The sequence below is a fragment of the Elephantulus edwardii genome, unplaced genomic scaffold (genome assembly GCF_000299155.1).
Source record: "Elephantulus edwardii isolate Elephantulus edwardi_28Jun2011 unplaced genomic scaffold, EleEdw1.0 scaffold00006, whole genome shotgun sequence".
Taxonomy (NCBI): domain Eukaryota; kingdom Metazoa; phylum Chordata; class Mammalia; order Macroscelidea; family Macroscelididae; genus Elephantulus; species Elephantulus edwardii.
The window spans coordinates 31781310-31800827 of NW_006399756.1; the positions used below are offsets into that span (position 1 = coordinate 31781310).

Here is a 19518-nt window from a genome sequence, read left to right on the forward strand (position 1 = left end):
AATGTTTGTTTCTTTACTTCTTTATTCACACTCTGGCTTCTAGTAAGAGTTTTACTAATTTCTGGTATTCACGGCTACAAAATCTTATCCATTTGACTCCTGGAAAACAGAGCCCCAACGTGTCTGGCCACCTCATCACAGACTCACACCTGGACTGCTGGTAGGTGGGGTGTGAGTGAGAGAGAGACACGCATGTTCCCACCAGCTTCCACCACACATACAACTCCAAGATCCTAGGAGCAGGGAACACAGCCACATTCCAGGAAAGACATCTTCACTTTGTTAAAAAAATTCTGTAGTTTATTGAACTTTCATAAATGCTTTATTTTAAAATCCTCTCTTCTTTTTTAAAAAACTTATTAATCTGAAGAAAAACTTTGGGGGATGGGATAAGGGCGTGGTGACAGGTTCTTCTTAGGGATTTTGCAAAGGGATGGATGTAATGCAACAGCAGTGGCCTGAGCCTGGAGTCCAAAGGGCTACTGAAAGGAGAGGACTCACCAGGTAAGCCCCCTTGGGCCAGCGATCATCTGGGCATGAAGACTGCATGATGGCAATTCTTGTTCAGAACTCACTGTTGGCTGATTCTTACCAGGCAAGAGCCAGTGTTGGGAGGAGGGGGCGGCTGTGGACATTATCTACAGAAGTCATGCACTGTGGGCCTCAGGCCAAGTTGGGTAAGGGGCATATGAGAGTGAACAACAATCTTGCTGGAAGAAAAGTCCTCCCCGACTGGAAAAATCTTTACTTTCACATGCAGTGAGCCCTCCTGTGTGAAACACCTGCTCTGACTGGATGGAAAAAGAGAATCAAGTTACAGAGACTTTGCTACAGGCTGTACAATCCTGGGTGGGCCAAGTCACAGAGAGCCCCCACCTGGAGGTGGGTGCCAGCCTTCCCCTTCAGTTTCACGGACACTTAACAAGACCACTCATAACTAAAAATCTGTCACCCACTGCCCAGGATTCACCTCACTCTGCATGGCAGAAACTTCCAGGCTGAATATCCCACCAATTAAAATAGTGGTTCTTAACCCTTTGTAGGTCTGAGACCTTTAGGAATCTTATGAAAGCATCAGTCCAAAACACACATAAGAGCACACACACTTAATTCTGAATACAATTTCACAGGTTTCTTGGACCCTCTGAAGTCCACCTATGGACCTTCGGGAGTGAATAACCCCCAGTTAAGAACCCCTGAGTTAAAAGTTCCCATGGGTTAATGAGCATTTTCTAATGAGATGTACATAACCCACAGGAATTATCAGTCCCTTACCCAAGTGATTATTGACTGAAGAGGCATATGGAAGTAATGATTATTTTTGTTTTATGGGTAAGTTGTAGGGGATGGTATAGTATACCACAAGGAAAAGTTTGGGGGTGGCCTGGAGATTCAGCAGGCAGCACTGGTCACTGAATGTGTGACCGAGAACACTCAGTTTAGAAAGGGAGATGGGTATTTGAGGTCAGAATTCACTTCCAAACTTGCCCTAACTCTGGTGAGTTTGCGGATCAAATCGGTTCAAATCTTGGAAGTCTTATGTGCGGTCATTCTGCCATCTGGTGGTGATGGCTAGAATCGCATTATCCTTCAACATCAGATGAAAGCACATGCTGTGTACAGCACCCGAAAGTTTGGTGGTTCGAATCTGTTTAGTCACTCCGTGGGAGAAAGCTGGGTAGTGTCCTCCTGTGAAGATTTCAACCTGATGGAGGGTTTAAAGCTATTTTTAGGATCAATTTGATGACCGTGGGATTTAGTTTTTAGAGTTAGTAAATTCTTCAAATCCTGGTAGCGCCGTTGGAAAACATGTGGGGTCTAAGCAGAAGGTCAGCCATTCAAACCTACCAGCTACTAGACAGAAAAAAGACGTGGTAGTCGGCTCCCATAAAGACTACCGGCTTGGAGGTCCGATGGGGCAGAGCCACACTGAATTTGAGGGCATGGGGTTTTAATTTTGGTTTAGCAAATTCTTGGACTAGAGTGTACTTAGCTGACCTGCTGTGGTGGGAAGAGTGAAAGTGGAGGTTATAAAGGATGAAAAAGGAGAGTGAATTTCAACGTTCCTGCTACTGCATTCGGCAGTCCTGCGAGAGCTGTACCCGCCTTGGCTGACCTGGGCACTCTTTGGTTTGTCATGGCTAAACTTGCATGGCATTTTTTAAAATGTAAGTTTCATTTCTTTCTTTTTTTTTCTTCTTTTCTTTGATTTGCACTCAAAAACCCTGAAGTTCCATCATCTTTGGCTCCCAGCTGGGTCTCTCTGCTCCCTGCTCTTCCTCTTTCAGAGCAGACGTCTTGATTCATCATTGGCTGCTGACCGAGAGCCCCAACAGATGGGTGTGTCCCTGGGAAAAACAGTGACCTGAGTCTCCAACTCACATTCTTTCCATTCCAGCTGAGAGACACTTCCTCAGACTGCTGGAATTCTTATCTCACAGGAAACCAGACACACCAACGTGGCCTAGTCTCCCTGCTGTAAAATTCTGAAGGAATTCTTGGTCCATTCCCTGAACCAGTCCTCACACCTGTACTCCGGCCTCCCTCCATCTGCCTGTCTGCCAGTGGCACCTTCTTTAGGTGAGCATGAAATATGCCTGAAAGTTATCACTTTGTTCTGGAGGTGCTGAAATGGTGAATTTCAGCACACGAGTCTCCAAATGGCATCAGGGGATCCCAAAGAACAAAAGAAGGGCATCAGGGATCCCACAGTGGCACTATCAGGTCATTTCTTCTCCAGTTCCTGTGCAATGGACAAGACCATTTCTAGCAAGTCCCACTGGAGGTACCTCCTTCCGTTATGATGGTGGAAAGGCTCTGAGTCAAACTGGAGACAAAGAGGGAAGATGTGCCAAACTGACAGCTAAGGTGAAGAGGTGGAAAGGGAAGTGGAATGCCCTGTCACCTGTGGGAGGCCTCAGGGTGAAGCAGGTGATGAGAGGGTGGGTTCTCCCCCAAAGCTCTGGAATCTCACACACCCAGCGAACATTGTCTCTGCCCATCAAGTGATCAGAGGTGTTAAATTGGAGCTCTCTTCAGTGGTTCTTTCTCCATCGGGTGACCTCTTCTTTTTTCGACCACCTGGAAAACGATTTGTAAGGGTCAATTTGTAAGCTGGGGAGGACAATCACATCCTCCCCGTTGGCCCAAGCTTGTCTCAAAATAGAAACAGAAATGGAGACAGAGCCCTGGACAGTTGGACTGGGATTAATCTTATGGAACCCACTTTCATGTGATTTTAAAGGGTTAGGTAGCACCTTCCACCTGAGAGGACATCTCTGAAAAGCCACAAACCTATGCCAGTGCCAGTGGAGATACCATTCCAGGAGGGTACGGGGTAAATTCCACGTAATGTAGTGGGAAAGAATCCCGGTGGTGCAATGGTTAAAACGAAAAGTCTTTAGATGCGGAGAGGCTGGTGATTCATACTCATTAGGGGTTCCCCGGTGGTGGCTGAAAGACGGGTAATCTCTCGTGTGATGCACTACCTCAGAAAATTCTCTGGAGAGTCAGCTATGAATCGGTTCTGACCTGAAAGTACTCAACAACAGCAACGACAGTGGCTCCACGGGGGAGAAGGCCTGGTGTCTACTCCCAGACAGACTGTTGGCTAGGAAACCTTATGGACAGTTCTACTGCCCTCTAAGAAGTCATTATGACTTAGAATAACTCAATAGCACACAACCGCAATATAATGGGACTATAGCCTCCCCATCCCCTGAAAGTTTCAGCCCTAAGGCTCAGGCTCACAAAACACCTCTGAGAAGTGACTGGTGACACAGCCAGGCTGTGAGGTGCCAGGAGCCAGCGCTGGCAGGTATGACTGGGCGCCATTCTCATTAACCTACATTCTCTAGCTTTACAGCCATTGCCCTTCTGCGTTAGGGAAGAACCAAAAATCCCACCAGCTGCTGCTAGCCAGATGTTTTCAAACGATAATGACCCCATGTGTTGCAGAACAGAACTGTGCTCTGCAGGATTTTGAAGAACATGACCTTCAGAACATGACCAGGTCTTTCTTCCAAGGCACCACTAGATGGGTTTGAACCACTAACCTTTCAGTGCTTAACTAGCTGTCCCACCCAGGGATTAGTATTAGACTCTCTCTCATTTCCATCAAGTCAGAACTGACTCAAAGCTGACGCTCCAGCTGGTTATGAGAAACTAGAAACCACGTGGGGAGAGCCTGCCCAACTTTCTCCTAAGGAGGGGCTGGTGGGTTGGACCTGCCTGCCTTCGGGCTGGCAGTGCAACCCCTTACCAACTAGGCTACCAGGGCTCCGTAAGTATTAGAAGACCTGAAAAACTAAACCCACTGCCACGGAATCACTTCCAACTCATAACAGCCCTGAACAGCAGAGCAGAAGTGCCCCATGGGGTTACCAAAGCTATACTCTTTACAGAAGCAGATTGCCTCACCTGCTTGGCTGGAGGGTTCACAGCACTGACCTGTCAGTCAGCAGTCGAGTGCTCCTCTAATACTAAGAAACACACTAGCGCTCCTTATTACTAGATAAGGGAGGGGCCATTAAAGAATCACCTTCACGGATGGGCCAGCAACCTGTTCCCAGTTTTGTTTGTAGGAAGTTTTCACCTTGTTTTGCCACTGACTTCCATTGTTGGAGGACGCTGCTTTCTTTTCTACTAAGTTTCCTAGGCTAGGAATCCAAAGACCTTTTCTTGGCGAGCTCTGGTGGCCTAGTGGCAAGAAGCTGCAGTGCAATCTCAGAGGTACATGGTTTGAATCCACCAGATGCTCTGCTTGAGAAGGAGGAACAATCTCCTCCTGTACCTGTCAGATCTGATTTGATGATACACACAAAAATATAATGAAATAAAATAAAATTAAAAAAAAAAAAAACAAAGACCTTTTCTTTAAAGGGACAGGTAGTAAAACTTACAGGTGTAGCAAGCCGTATGGTCTCTTCCACTACTACTCAACTCTGTCACTGTGACAACAGGTCAAAGTCAAAATACAAAGTCATGGCCATTAAGTCAGACCTGACTCACAGATGACCCGCTGGCAGGTTTCCGAGGCTGTAAATTAACCGCACTGCAGGAGACTGCTTATCTTTCTCCTGCAGAACTTGTGGGGGATTCAAACAGCCAACGGCTCACTTGTGGGTTAGCAGCGCAACTCCCCACAGACTATGCCACCAGGACACCCTGTGACTATAGAGAATAGATTCTGGAGTCAATAAGCCTTTATTGAAAAAGAAAAAAAAACACAAAACACCCAACAATAAAACAAACAAACCCCAAAAAAACAACCAACCAAACAACTAAGGAAGTTGGGATCTGGAGATACAGGTAGGGTGGGACCTGCAGGGATAGCCAGCCTATCCCTATCCTAGATGACCACCAACCAAATGGGACCGATTCCCTAAGTATCCAGGATACTATCCTGGCTCAAACCATAGTACAGATTTTCATGATTATACCTGCTTATTGTTAGGTACCGTTAAGTTAATTTTGACTCAAATGACAGAACAGAGTTGCCCCAGAGGGTTTTCTAGGCTGTAATCTTTATGAACTCACTAGCTGCTCCGTTGGAAAAAAAGATGGACAATGTCCTCCCATGTGACTGACTGCCTTTGAAACACCAATGGAGGGTCAGCTTTGAGTCAGTTCTGACTCGATGGCACCCAACAACAAAAACCACCACCATCACCCTTGTAGGAGCAGACTGCCAGGTCTTTTTCTCTCATAGCAGGCAGCTGTCCAACCCCTGCACTCCCAGGCCTTCTTTCCAGAGTCTCCCTAAAAGGAGTCAATGGTTTCCCCTCTGCCACTGGGAAGCTTGGATGTGGAGGAGGAGTTACTCACTCAAGGTTCTCAGCAGCTTCTTGCCCATATTGTCTTCAGTGTCACTACTGCAGGGACTGGTCTCTGTGTCCATGTTGACATTACAACATTCACTATCTGATGCTATTGAGAAGAAAGAAAAAGAGATTTTTCTCCAACCCACACATCCAAAGATTGAGGGAGTAGATATTTGTTAGCAAGTGTATGCTGCGATCCAGTGTTGAGTCAGCTGTGGCCATGAGAGGGGTGAGAATGCCCGGGGAGGTTTTGGCCTCATGAATTAGCAAGAGGCAGGTTAGTGCCACAATAGGAACAGACAGATGGAAGGCAGGAGACGGGATCTGACTACCCACGCACCGTCGGAGACCACTCCCGCTTCTCAAACACTGCTTGGCACGGGAAAGGGGGAAAGAACAATATGTTTTCCACCCCATATTCTTGGCAGACAAAAAACCACACTTGAGCACAGGTGGCAGTACCTCTTTTCTCTGTTTGTGCAGACTCTGGAAAATCACAGGGTTCAATGGTGATTAAGCACATGCCCTTGTCTTCTCTTACATAACTCTGTGGCAACCCAGTGAACCATAGAATTATAGAGCTGGGAAGGGGTTCAAGTCTCTATTGGCAATGCAGTAAGCACCTAACCAGAGGGACAGAGTAGAGTGTGTGGTGGAAATGGCACGGCACCAAGAGCCTGAGTTTGAACCCAACTCTGCTTCTGAAGACGTCTATACCCGTGGGCATATCCTTTCTGATCTCCAGATCTTGAGGTACACTGCCCCATCTCTTCCTCTGATAGATTTCCTGGCTTCTCACTTTACCTATTCAAGTCAGTGTTGGTGGGTGAAAAAGAACATCATCTCCCAAGTTCAAATGCTGCAACGGTGTCTATCGGAGTCTCAGATTTTCTGAGTCAGCCCCAAGTTCAAACATATTTCAATGACCTCAAAAAAATATATCAGTATCTGTCAGCTTCTGGGCTTAAACTATGAGCAGAGGTAGGTCTGGAAGGTAGAGTTGGAAAACAGCTGGCCTAGGGGGTAGGTGTAGGGTCTGCTGAAAAGCTGGAAACTATATCTCAGTAGGCCAAGCACTGAAGGATCCCAGGATTTGTGGCGTGCTGGGAGCTTGGAGCAACAGTCAAGATGCATTCAATGCCTCAGTGACCTCAAGACAGGCCCCACAGACTATTAATGGTCTCTGAGGCTCAAAGGACAGAACAGTAACTGCTCTCAGTTTTCTTACCCGTAAAATGGGTCTAATGATACCTATCTCCCTGGAGACTAAGGTGCGTCTGATACAGGCCATGGTCTTCGCAATCACTTGTTATGCATCAGAGAGTTGGACAATGACCAAGGAGGATAGAAGGAGAATTGATGCCTTTGAGCTGTGGTGCTGGAGAAGAGTACTGAGAATACCATGGACTGCTAGGAAAACAAACAGATTTGTCCTGGAAAGGGTTAAACCGGGTGGTTCCTTGGAGGCAAGGATTCTGAGGCTCCGTCTAGCATATTTTGGACATGTTGTGAGGAGAGACTGGTCCTTGGAGAAGGACATCATGCTTGGGAGGGTGGAGGGACAGCGCAGGAGAGGAAGGCCCTCTATGAGGTGGATTGATTCAGTGACTGGGATAATCGGGATGGGAGTGTCAGAGACAGTGCGATTGGCCCAGGACAGAGCAGAGTTTAGGGCTGTTGTACATAGGGTCACTCGACGGCACATAACAACAACAGTGCTAAGTAGCAGCTCTTTAAAGATGTGAACGTTATACATCTAATGTGTACAGAATATTGGTTCATAAGGTAGGTACTATGATTGTTATCGGCAAGGAAACGGAATTTCAGGTTAAGCAACTTGCTTAGTATTGCAGAAGTTATAAATGAAATTGCCAGGATCTGACTCCAAGCAGGAACCTAGGTCCAGACACTGGTTTCCCCCTGCCTTCCTGGGAGAATGGATTAAAATTGGACCTTGTTCAGTAAAGTCTGGTTTCTCTTCCCCGGCTGTGGAAGGAAGATGGGAGCTGTCTACAGTGCTCTGGTCCCAGGATTCCCTCCACCGAGCTCTCCCTGGGTCATCCCAGTGTCCAAGGTTGGACTCCCTTTTACTCCCCTGGAGAGTCTGCCCTCTCTGACCTGCTTCTGCTGGCCCAGCTGCAGGAGACAGTGAGAGCCGCTGTGCTCCATGCTCCTCGAAGGCAGCCATCTCTTCCTGGCTGAAGGCTATCTCCTCCATCCGCAGGTACACAACCTCACTGGGGCTTCTCAGCCCGTCCGAGCGGCTGCCTGGGGACGACAGCGAGCACATCAGCTCTCAGTGCTGGAGAAAACCCAGGCTTCCCCAAGACGTAAGAGGGCAGGACCCCCACCCAACTGACTTACACGTCAGGCTGTGCCTGTCATTCAGGAGAGTGATGGCAGGCTCATCCTTGGGAGTCTGGGGTGTGCCTCGGGTCAATGGGGCCTTGGTGGAGTCCTCGACAGCAAAGGCCTCCATGTCAGGGGACTGGGGCGAGCTGTCCATGTGACAGGCGGTGAGTGCGTTCTGGTACTGCTGCCTTGTGATCTGGAAGAAAAGGGGGCAGGGAGGGACAGGCACTCAGAATGTGCTAAAATCTATTCATGAAGGGTGAATCCTCTGGCATTTGACATATTGATGGCAAAGCTTTCACAGCACCCATAAGTTACCTCAGTACAGCAAACTGACAGACAAATGCTGTATTAATTAGAACTATAGCTACAAAGTAATGAGCGATATAAAAATATGGAACATTCTACAAATCTGCATGTTGTCCATGCACAGGGAAAAGATGGTCAATATTTATACACTGGATGTAGAAAACGGGTTTGAAATTGACTTGGTATCTTACTCTTTCAATAGTAGCCACTTATAGTAGCCACTTTAGTAAACTGTTAAATTCTCAGTACCAGCTCTTCAAGCTCTTTTTTCTCCACTGACTTGGATGATTCCATGCCTGGCCTCTCTGGGAATCTGTGGTGGTGGTCAAATCCTAGATGACCTTGAGTTGATCCTACATGAAGCCTACACAGGATCCAACATTCTATATTACTTACCTTAGAGGCTCACTCCTTATCACCTCTTCTCATAATTCGGCCTTCCCCATCCACCAGACTTCCTGGTTTCCCTCCCTTCCCTTTTGTGTAGCCTGTAGCTCTGGGTTTTATTATTAACTGGGTGAGTTACTTTTTTTCTTTTCTTTATTGTTCCATAATGCTTTCTTCAATTCCTAGATCCCACGGTGGCCCTCCAATTATTCCTAAATATCTTAAAACTACCAAAGTAAAAAGATCTTGACAAAACCTTGTCTTGAGAATTATTTAGCATTTATCTTGAATATTAAGCTGCAACTTCCACAAATATTTAACCTCAACAGCCATTCAGGCAAAATTTTTCTTTATAAAAGAAAATCTAAGCGGCAAAATGCTGCACTGCAATCCCAGAGGTACGCTGTTTGAATCCACCAGATGCTCTGCTGGAGAAGAAGGGGCAATCTCCCCCTGTACCAGTGAGATCTGATTTGACAGCACACACACACAAAATAATAAAATTTAAAAAGAAAATCTATTTTCCTTCAAGTTGTACACCCACTGTATGTTGTCTTATGTACTTTGGAAATGCTGTCAGAATGGGCCAGTTTCTAGAAAAGGACATTTTACTTAGGAAAGTGTAGAGTCAGAAGGGGAAGATCCTCACACAGTGAGTGCAACAGTGGCCTTAAGTATAGCAGAGGTCTTGAGAATGATGCAAGAGCTGATTTTGGGCACCTAACAACAATATGATGTTAGGAGCTAGACCGGAGGCAGCTATGTAATGACACAATCACCCATGATGTGAGCTGAGATACGATCAGCCAATAAACTGTAGGGGATTAGGGTGGGAGGCCTCACTCTTACCTAGGCCAGCCTTGATCTGCTATAAAGGTATTTTCCCTGAGGTGTAGCCTGCATCATTTTTCATCTTACAAGACATAAAAGGAGACACATGAGCAGAGAAGGGGACCTTAGTGCTACCAAGAAAGAGCCAGGAGTGAAACGTGTCCTTTGGAGTCAGGGTCCCTTCATGGTGATCTTCCTAGGAGAGGACTGATGGCAAGACATATGGAGACTTCCAAGAAATGCTGAGCCTAGACACTGAAGGGCGAGAAGGACCTTCCTCCAGAACCAACAGTGAGAGAAAGCCTTACCCTAGAGCTAACAACCTGGATTCAGACTTCAAGCTTCCTAACCTGTAGAGAATAAATGTCTATTTATTAATCTATTTATTGCATTTCTATTACAGCAGCAGGCATTAAGGAAATGGAATAGGGCTCCTCATAAGCTATAAGTGCCCTGTCTCGTTGAAGGCTTTCACATAGAAGTTAAACAACTATTTTTTTTCAGGGATGCTATAGAGATGGTTCAGATAAAGCCGGGGTTTGTTAGTGAAAACATGCACTACCACATATGTGGGTGTATGTGTGTGCACGCACACATGTGAACGTATGTCTCTTCGTCGTCACATGGGTAGGAGGGACGCTCATTTGCCCAGGTGTGGATGTAGGGTCCAGAGGTTGAGGGAGGGTCTATAACTACTGGTGGGTAGTTGTATAAAAGGAAAGGATCCTGGGAGCTCTGGTAGTCTAGTGGCAAGGAGCTGTGTTGCTATCCTGAAGGCGTGCAGTTCAAATCCACCAGATGCTCTGCTGGAGAAGGAGGGGCCATCTTCTCCTTTGCCAGTTGGATCCGATCCGATGGTACACCATAAGAAAAAAAAAAGTATCCACACATTGCTTATCTTCTTTGTGCATCTCAAAGCCTTGTTCTCATACAGCTTCTTCCAATTTTTTAAACTATAAACAAATATTAGGCCACTGTGTTGCCTTTAAAGAAATTGTTGACAAAGCACCACATTGGCAAAACGTACTATTCACAGAAACAATCTTTGCCTTGATTCCTCCAGCTGTCATTTCCAGACTCAAGCATCAGTTTTCATCTGTTCCTCCCCTTGTTCAACAGCCTATGACAACTTCTAACTAGCATCAATATTAACAATCTAACTAGCATCAATATGATATAAATCACACAGGTACTAAAATTTTTTTTTAGTAGCCACATTCAGCAAAAGTAAAAAATGTCTGTTTACAGGTGTTCCCTAGCATGAAATTCACTTAATTTCCATCTTATTCATTTCCAATTCTTCAAGTTTCAGTGTATTCTCCAATCAAGAGAGCCCAACATAAGTGCAATTGAATTACATAATCAATTAAGATACTACCCTGAATTTATCACTGTCATTTACCTTATGTTTCTTTTCCCTAACTAGGTTTTAATCTATTTTTTTGTTAGCACTAATAAATGCCATATTTAATACATATTATCAAGAACCATTGTTATGTTCTATAAATACTTACTGACTGGTTGGCTGAAGGGAGCAACCTGATGTCTAAAAGACAGTATGCTTCTATTCTCTGTTCAGTTATGACAGACCATTTTCAAAGAATAGCTTGAGTTCAAATTGTTTTATGCTTTGGCCATTTTAAAATTCAAATACTCTTTAAACCATAAAAATCAAGGTCTCTTTATCTTGAAGCTAACAAAAAGTAAGAGTATCTCTTTGGATATTTTGTCTTATCATCAAGGTATCCAGAATTTAACCTTTCGGCCAATATGATGTCTCTTGTCACTTTATGATGTTCTGTTTACATTTTCAACTTTTAAGTAGTTTATTCATACCTCAAAACACAATCCTGCAATTTAAGGGTTCTGCCACCAGATGGTGATAAGGCATTTTGGTCAAGATAGAAGTTCAAAGCCATAATTTACATCCTCCTAAATCATTTACCAAATGCTGTCGTCATTAGGTGTCATCCAGTTGAGTACGACTCATAGCAACCCTATGAACAATAGATCTGAACTCTGTCCTATCCTGTACCATCCTCACAATCTCTGACATACTTGAGTCCATTGCAGCAATCACTGTGTCAATCCATATGCATAAAGATCTTCCTCTCTTTCACTGACCATCTACCTTTCCAAACATTATGCCCCTCTCCAAGGAATAGCCTCTCCCAGCAACATGCTCAAAATATGTAAGACTAAGCTTTGTCATCCTTGCCTCCAGGAAGTACTCTGGCTTCACTTTCTCTAAGACCTTTTTGTTCTTCTGGAAGTCTATGGGATATTCAGTACTCTTCTCCATCACCACAACTCAAAGGCATCAAAAATTCTTCTGTCATCCTTATTCATTATCTAGCTCTCAGCAGCAAAGCAAGTGATTGAAAAGGCTATGACCTGAATCAAGTGCACATTAGTCTTCAAACGGACATCATTACTCCTCCATAATTTAGAGACATTCCTGACTGTAGACTTGTGCAATGCAGTAAGTCTCCTGATCTCCTGACTGCTGGTACCAAGGGTGTTGATTGTGGATCTAAGTAAGATGAAGTCATTGACAATTTCACTCTTTTCTCCATCTATCATGATGTGTGGTGAGTTTTTGTTTTCTTGACATTGAGATGTATTCAATATGGAAGCCTATAGTTTATTTTCTGTAGCAAGAAGTTCAAGTCCTTCTTCAGCAAGCAACGTTGTGTCATCTGCATAACACAGGCTGTTGATGAATCTTCCCCTGATCCTGTGCCACATTCTTCACAGAGTTCAGCTTCATAAATTATTTACTTAGCAGAAAGATAGAAAAGGTATGGAGAGCTGATACAATCCTGATGCACACTTTCCCTGATTTTAAACTATGTAGTGTTCCCTTTTGGAAAGAGTGGCATCCACTTCTTAAATAACATGCCTCCAGAAACCCTATGAACTTTGATAAAGGCCGAGAGTTTTAGAGGGACTTCAAACCTTTTGTTCTTAGGATCTCTATGAGTCGTGCTCGACTTGAAGGCAATCATCATCAACAACAACAACAGTGTCCCTTGCTATATTTGTACAATAGCCTCTTGGTTTAGGTATAGGTTTCCATGAGCACAATTAAATGTTCTGGGAGTCCCATTGTTCTCAATATTAGCTATAATGTGTTATGATCCACACAGTCAAATGCCTTTGCATAATCAACAAAGTGCAAATAGACATTCTCTGTTCTCCAAATTTTCTGGGACAGACTGATGAGCATGTTCAGGATTAACATCTATTAACAGAAACTAGTTGGTAAAAGGCTCTTGATCATACGGACCTTATCTCAGTGTTGGCTGTTTCTTTTCAGCACAGTGATTCTGTGCAGTCCCTCCATCTTCTTTTGATGCTCTTAGTTTAATAAAGATATTTATAGAATGTTTCAAGAATAACATTTATAAGGCTCTTTGTACTTTGTAAATTATTTTTACCCATTTTTAATTACTGTTCTGTTTTATACCTTTTCCAAATAATCACTGAACACAATTTCCCATTTCATTTATGAAGCTCTAGTCGTATAGTCCATTGCAAGTTTTACTACTAACCCAAAGACATCAAGTATCTGGTAGGAGAAGCAGGATGGGAAGTCTCCTCCTGTTGTGATTTATAGTCAGAACCAACTCACCAACAATAGCAGGAAGTGAGTTACCATTCTGTAACTTATCTACAAGAGTCAAATTAAGTCAAACGGTCTGGATGAAAGAAATAATCCAGTTTTTAAGAGACTGAAATACATTGTTTTAAAACGTTTATTGACACTGTTTTAATCAGCCTCTATTTGCTCCTAAAATTCTTCTACTCAGTCTTAGGGAGTTCTGGTGGCTTAGTGGTAATAAGCTGCACTACAATCCCAGAGGTACGCGGTTTGAATCCACCAAATGCTCCGCTGGAAAAGGAGGGACAGTCTCCTCCTGTTAGATTTGACTTGACGGTACACACACAAAATAAAATAAAAATTAAAAAAAAACCCAAAAAACAAAACACAAACCTCAGCCTTTGCAATTTTAAAATTTCAAAATGGAAAAAGGTCCATGTGCTGTGCTGCAAAGGTCAGATAAGGCTCTTTGTTCTGACCCAAGGACAGATTATCTGTTCCTCAGAACTATCCGTGGATATGGGGATCTCAAGTCAGGAATCGTTCCTTCTTATTTGGAGAATGTTCTTTTTCTTATGTTCTAGTGGCCGAGAAATGAGGTTATCTCTACATCTTTAGAAAATCATTATATAGGGAGCTCTGGTGGCCTAGTGGCAAAAAACTGCACTGCAAATTTCAGAGGTACATGGTTCTAATTCACCAGATGCTCTGCTGGAGAAGGAGGAGCCATCTCCTCCTGTACCAGTCAGATCTGATTTGACAGTACACACACACAAAGTAATTTTTTTTTTTTAAAAAAGAAAATCATTACAGGCTTAGTGCTAAATATTCCTCTTAATAAAGTCCTTTTCAAAGAGCTGCCGAACCCATCTCTCCTTTCAATCCACACAAACTTCATCATGTTTTAGAGAACTGACTCACCCATCACTCATTAAATGTCTCTCCTCAAAATGACATTTTCCCTCCATGGCAGCATGTTAAAACCTACATATTGATTTTCCGAACTTAAGATATAAATGGAAAGACCTGAGAAACAAATTCAACAAAAATTCCCAAAGCACTTAAAATGGAATCTCAACACTTTGCTATGGCCTCAAGGTCCCTCGTGACATAGTACTGCTGACACTTCATCCTCATCTCCCTCAGCGTCCACTCATGCACTGTGTTCCAGCACCCAAAGCTCTTTCCAATCTCTGTTGATTCTCTTGAGCACTTCCCCAAATGTTCCCTTTGAAGTCTCAGCAGAAATATTCCCTTCTCAGCCTTCTCTGAAAACCCTCTCTAAAGCAGCCTTGCCTCCCCAATCACTGCTTATCCCGTTTCTTTCAAAGCTATCCTCACTAACTAGACTTACCTATGTTATTTATGTGATGACTGGTTTATTCCCCCTCCCTGTGCCTATTAATATGTAAGTTCCAGAAAGGATGGAGTTTGCTCTCTTGTTCCCTGCAGTATCCTCAGTATCTTGATGGTACCAAGCACAGAGTAAACATTCAGGAAATATTTGTTGAATGGCTTACCCAGAATTATGGGCTTAAGCGCTTTTCTGAAGTTTAACTGCATTACCATATTATACTTGTTAAATGTTTATGGTCATATGCATATGTATTATCCAGTTTGTTTTTTAAAGCTTGTGATCTATCTATCTATCTATCTATCTATCTATCTATCTATCTATCTATATTCTTTTTCATCATTATCTATCTATCGTCTATTTTTAATGTACTTGGCAAAAAAATTATTTTTTATTTATTTTGTTTTTGTTCCCCTCTTCCTTGATCCTCATTTCTGTTAACCCCTCAAGATTCTATGCCTTCAGGATTTCTTGCCTTTTCAACATAAGTGGACTCATATCATAAATGTCTTCTGTGACTGACATATGTCACCCAGTGTAATTTGTTCACTTAGTTTATAAAGTCATTTCCCTTTGGATTTCTAAGCTCTGATTGTCAGAAATTCCTCCTAAAAAGCATTGGTTTTAGGCCAAGGGCCTCAGAGATAGAGAGACCTACATTAGAATCTTGGCTCTGCCACTTACTAGCCATGGGTTCTTGGACAAGTGTTTGCACTCAAGCCTCAGCCTCCTCCTCTATGGGAATGATGGTGGTGCCTAATTCACAGAGCGACTGTGGGATAAAATGGGTCTTTTGGGTAACAGGCTCAATAAAGGGCCTCGCTACACCAGCAGGAACTATTACCCTCCTTCTCCTCCCTCCTCAACTCTGTAACTTGGCATGGTTATTTTTATCAGTTGATGTCAGTTTTAGCTCAGGGTGACCTCAGGGTTCTGGAACACAGGAAGCCAGCCAGCATACAGAGCTCTTCAAATAATCAGAGTGTGTGCTCTGGACAGAAGAAAAGGCCTTCTCCCATTAAAAAATTTTTTTTATTTTTTATTTCATCTCTCATTAGCTGGCCTGCTGCAGGAACAATAGTTTCCAAGAAAAGTCTTTGGATGCTTTGCTGCTCTCAGGTTAAAGCTTATAATGATTGTGCAGCATTATCGAAAAAACGGAAAAAAACAAGCCTATCAAAGTGAGAGGAAGCGGGGTTTAAAAAGGCTTCTGTGCAATGGCAATCTCAGTGAGGAGACAGCTCCCCTCCTCTTTAATTACAGAGCAGTGAGCCTACTGCCTCTCTCCCTGGGATCTGCAGAGTGGGTCTCTCCATACAGCTCCATGAAGCTGATGGGTTGTTAATAATGCTAGCAAGGAATTCCAGTGAACACACAGGATAGAGTGTCTTTAAACTTTAAATATTGAAGTGTAAAATCACAATAGCATACATAAAACCTGTAAATTTTTGGCAAAGAAAAACTGAAAATTAAAAAAAAAAAATCAACCTGGTGCCAACAGTGCGGGATCCAAAGGAAAATAGCTCTGCCAGCAACTTATTGTGGGCAGGCTAATTTCCTGTATATTTGTGCCTTAGTTACCCCACATGAAAAATGCGGATCTAAAAGAATAACAGGTATTGAGTGCTAACAGAGTTCATGGCAAACAAGGTCCTTATAAAGCTAGTACGCAATTACCTCCCAGCATTATCCTGGAACATGAGGGAAAGAAATGATCATTATGCCCAGGTGTGGACATCTCCTGTCCCTCTCATGCCAGCCAACTCTATTCACAAGGAGACTGGGGTGCGCCCGTGGCGGGAGTTACCTTCACAAACTGCACATCACTGAGGATGTGGACCGAGTAGTCGGGCGTGTAGAGGTTGTTGCTGCCGCTGTACAGCTGGGTGTTACTCCCTCCAAAGTCACTGCGCTCGCGGTTCGGAGACTCACAGCGATTCAGTCCGCTGCAGCGAGAAGGGGATCTGTTTACTGCAGATGGTGAGGGCAAAGCAGAGGGAGAGGAGAAGAAGAAAAGATAAGGAGGGGAGGAAGGAAAGGAGGATGGAGAGGGAGAGAGAGAGATGCAATGTTTACTCATTTCCCACTGGACTTTCAGGCTTAGATGCTTAGAGGGCCCCCTTGCCCTTCCCATTAGAGTTGTGGAAGGAGCATGGCTGGCTTCTTTGACATTTATTTCCCCAAGCGAATATCTAAGACCAGATCCCAAGGCATCACTCTTCTCAGACTCCCGCTTCCTCCCAAACCTCAGAAGATACAGGGGTGGCCCATGCCTTTCTTGGTTCTGCTCTTCAGATTAGGTGGAGGAAGACACCCCAACTGAAATGAGAATAATGCTCTAAGTGTGGTCGGCTACCTCAGACCATAAATAAGGCTTTCTACCTTTCACAATCTTATTTTTAAAAGGCTAAACCTTTTATTAGGGAGCTCTGGTGGCTTAGTGGCAAGAAGCTGCACCGCACATGGTTCGAGGCCACCAGCTGCTCCGCATGAGAAGGATGGGCAATCTCTTCTCATGTGATTAACTGCCTCTGAAAACCAGCTGGAGGGTCAGGTGTGGGTCAGTTCCGACGCTATGGTTGTCAACAACAAGGAGCCTTATGTTAGCCCTCAGAATCATTCCTCACAGCACAAGTTAACAGTCCTCGCCACGGTGACGTATTTTGTCCTGCTCCAACAACTGCAGGGCTCTGGGCCTGTACACAAATGGAAGCCCACGTATAGATAAGTACTTAAGAAATGATAAAAAGATATTACTAAATTATTAAAAACCATTCTAGTTCTAGTTTTGTCCTTGACAAATATATCATTGCAATAATCTGGAAAGCCAGGTGTGACTCAGACCCATTTGCACTTTATCTAGAAAACCTGGCAGCACGGGGAGAATCAGCTCCTGGCCCTTGGAACTGTCTGGGTAGGGAATTCTAGGATCTGAAATGAGATCTAGACGGCTCTGGGTGAACACATCTCTGACCTTGTGGATTCCTGGAGAAGGGCTTGACTCGGGGGGGGGGTGTCAAAGTGAGGGCCTCTGACGTGGGGGCCAAACTCCGGGACTCCTCTTGCTTAGACCTCAGCCAGGAACTTGAACAATCTACAGGCCATCTGTTGAATGCCTTCTCTACATCCAGAGTCAGGCTACTTTTTATCTTTTCATTTTCATGGATCCATTTTAAGTGAAGAAATAATTTCGGGAGAAGTTCAATCAAGACCATGCCCGTTTAGTTTCCAAATGAACTTTGTGAAGGATCAATAGAGAAGAGGGTGTTAGGGAGACCTGAGCATTAGCTCAACCACAGAGTAACCTGAATAAACTGCAGTCTCCTGCCACTCCACCTTCCATCTGATCCCACTCTGCATTTTTTCCCCACAAAGAGGCACAAGATGCAGTTTGCCTGTCCTAGTATGGACTTAATTCAGGGGAGGCAAATAAAGAACTGGATTCTTCATAGAGTCTGGCCTCAGTTCTTTCAGGGTAGAACTTTGGAAATTTCATTCTGTCTCTTGAAATATTTCAATCAATTTTAAAATCAAGCAATTTTTTAATTGAAATATCTCAATTAAATCTCCTGTCATCAATCAAAATATGAGATCAACATCTGTCTGGAATGGGGCACCCGAAACTGACAATCTCTTTTGCTGCCAAACTATCATTGTTGTCTAACAGATCATACTGCCAAAAGATTAAAATAACAATAGGTTGACTAATTTTCTCATTAGAACCATAATAACCACCACCTCAATGTGATTAATGGATTAAGGTTTTCTTCCTCTATAAATGTCACTCACACCCTATTCCTCAATCCAGAAACCAGGGAGTCCCTTGACTCCTGATGTTTTCTCAGACTCATATCACGTCCTGTTATCTTCACTTCCAATATATTAAATACATTTGCTTCTATCTCTATCTCCACACTCCACTCTTGCTCCCCTTATAATCTGTTCACAACTCAGCTGCCAGGATCCTACTGCCTTTGACGAAAATCCAAACTCCTTGCTGTAGCCTTGAATGCCATCCGCAACCTGGCTTTGTCGTCCTGTCTGATCTCATTCTGGCTCTTCCACTTCCCTCCCCTATGTTGCTCTAATCCATAGCCTCCTTGCGGATCTTCAACCATGCAATCTTCCCCCACCCCTTCAGTGCCATTTCCTCTGTTCCTCACCCACCCCCTCACACAGCTGCTTAATTCTCTGTTCTGAGGGCTCACTTCTCCGAAGTCTGTGTCTGGTGTCCCTAAAAAGGCTCCTTCACACCTTCTTCTCTCCCTGTCCTTTGGTCATTCCTTCAAAGTTCTTTCCACAAGTTTTAATTAATTACAGGTTTTCTTCCCAATTTAACCATAAATTCTATGAAGGGAGAGATCCTGTCTTTTCTAGTTACCACTAAAGGCTGGACAGGAAATAGAGAACAAGTGGGTCCTTTATGCAGAATCTAAATTTTGGTAAAAAGGAGGGTTCAGAGCTCTCAAATCGTATTAGAATTAGAAAGCCCTTATCAGTGGCCTAAAGGTATTCTGGGTAAACAACTTCGCCAAGTAGCTCTCAGGTGTGTAGCTAGGAAAATGATAATGTGCAACAAGAATTAAAGAATCAAGAAGCTTTTGACTTTGGCCATTAACTTGAGGAAGAAGCCACCAGAAGAAGGTCTCTAGGATCCTATTCTACTGGGTGATGGAGGACTGGACCCTTCTCCTGAATGACCAAAGATTAAAGAGGGACAGTGGTGATGTCATGAGGAATAGAGTCAGTCTCCAGACAATTGTAAATGGCAGTGTTATTGATAAGGAAAATTTGCAATTCACTTCTGATCCTGGTGCTCATAAAAATTAAATAGGAAGAATATGCTGATATATATATAC

At 43.7% G+C, this 19518-nt stretch overlaps 1 protein-coding gene across 2 annotated transcripts in view; it reads right to left on the reverse strand.

Moving 5' to 3' along the window:
• Positions 1-2924: 2924 nt before the first annotated feature.
• Positions 2925-19518, reverse strand: part of CNNM1 (cyclin M1) — a 73086-nt gene continuing 56492 nt past the window's right edge. The window contains exons 7-11 of one of the 2 annotated variants that reach the window (XM_006880041.1): positions 16467-16630; positions 8187-8370; positions 7941-8090; positions 5827-5928; positions 2925-3081 (exon numbers count right to left, since the gene is read on the reverse strand). In XM_006880041.1, coding sequence (XP_006880103.1) covers positions 3002-3081; positions 5827-5928; positions 7941-8090; positions 8187-8370; positions 16467-16630 — 680 coding nt within the window. In that variant the 3' untranslated portion in view covers positions 2925-3001. The remainder of the gene's footprint in view (positions 3082-5826; positions 5929-7940; positions 8091-8186; positions 8371-16466; positions 16631-19518) is intronic. The other variant, XM_006880042.1, reaches the window with a different exon arrangement.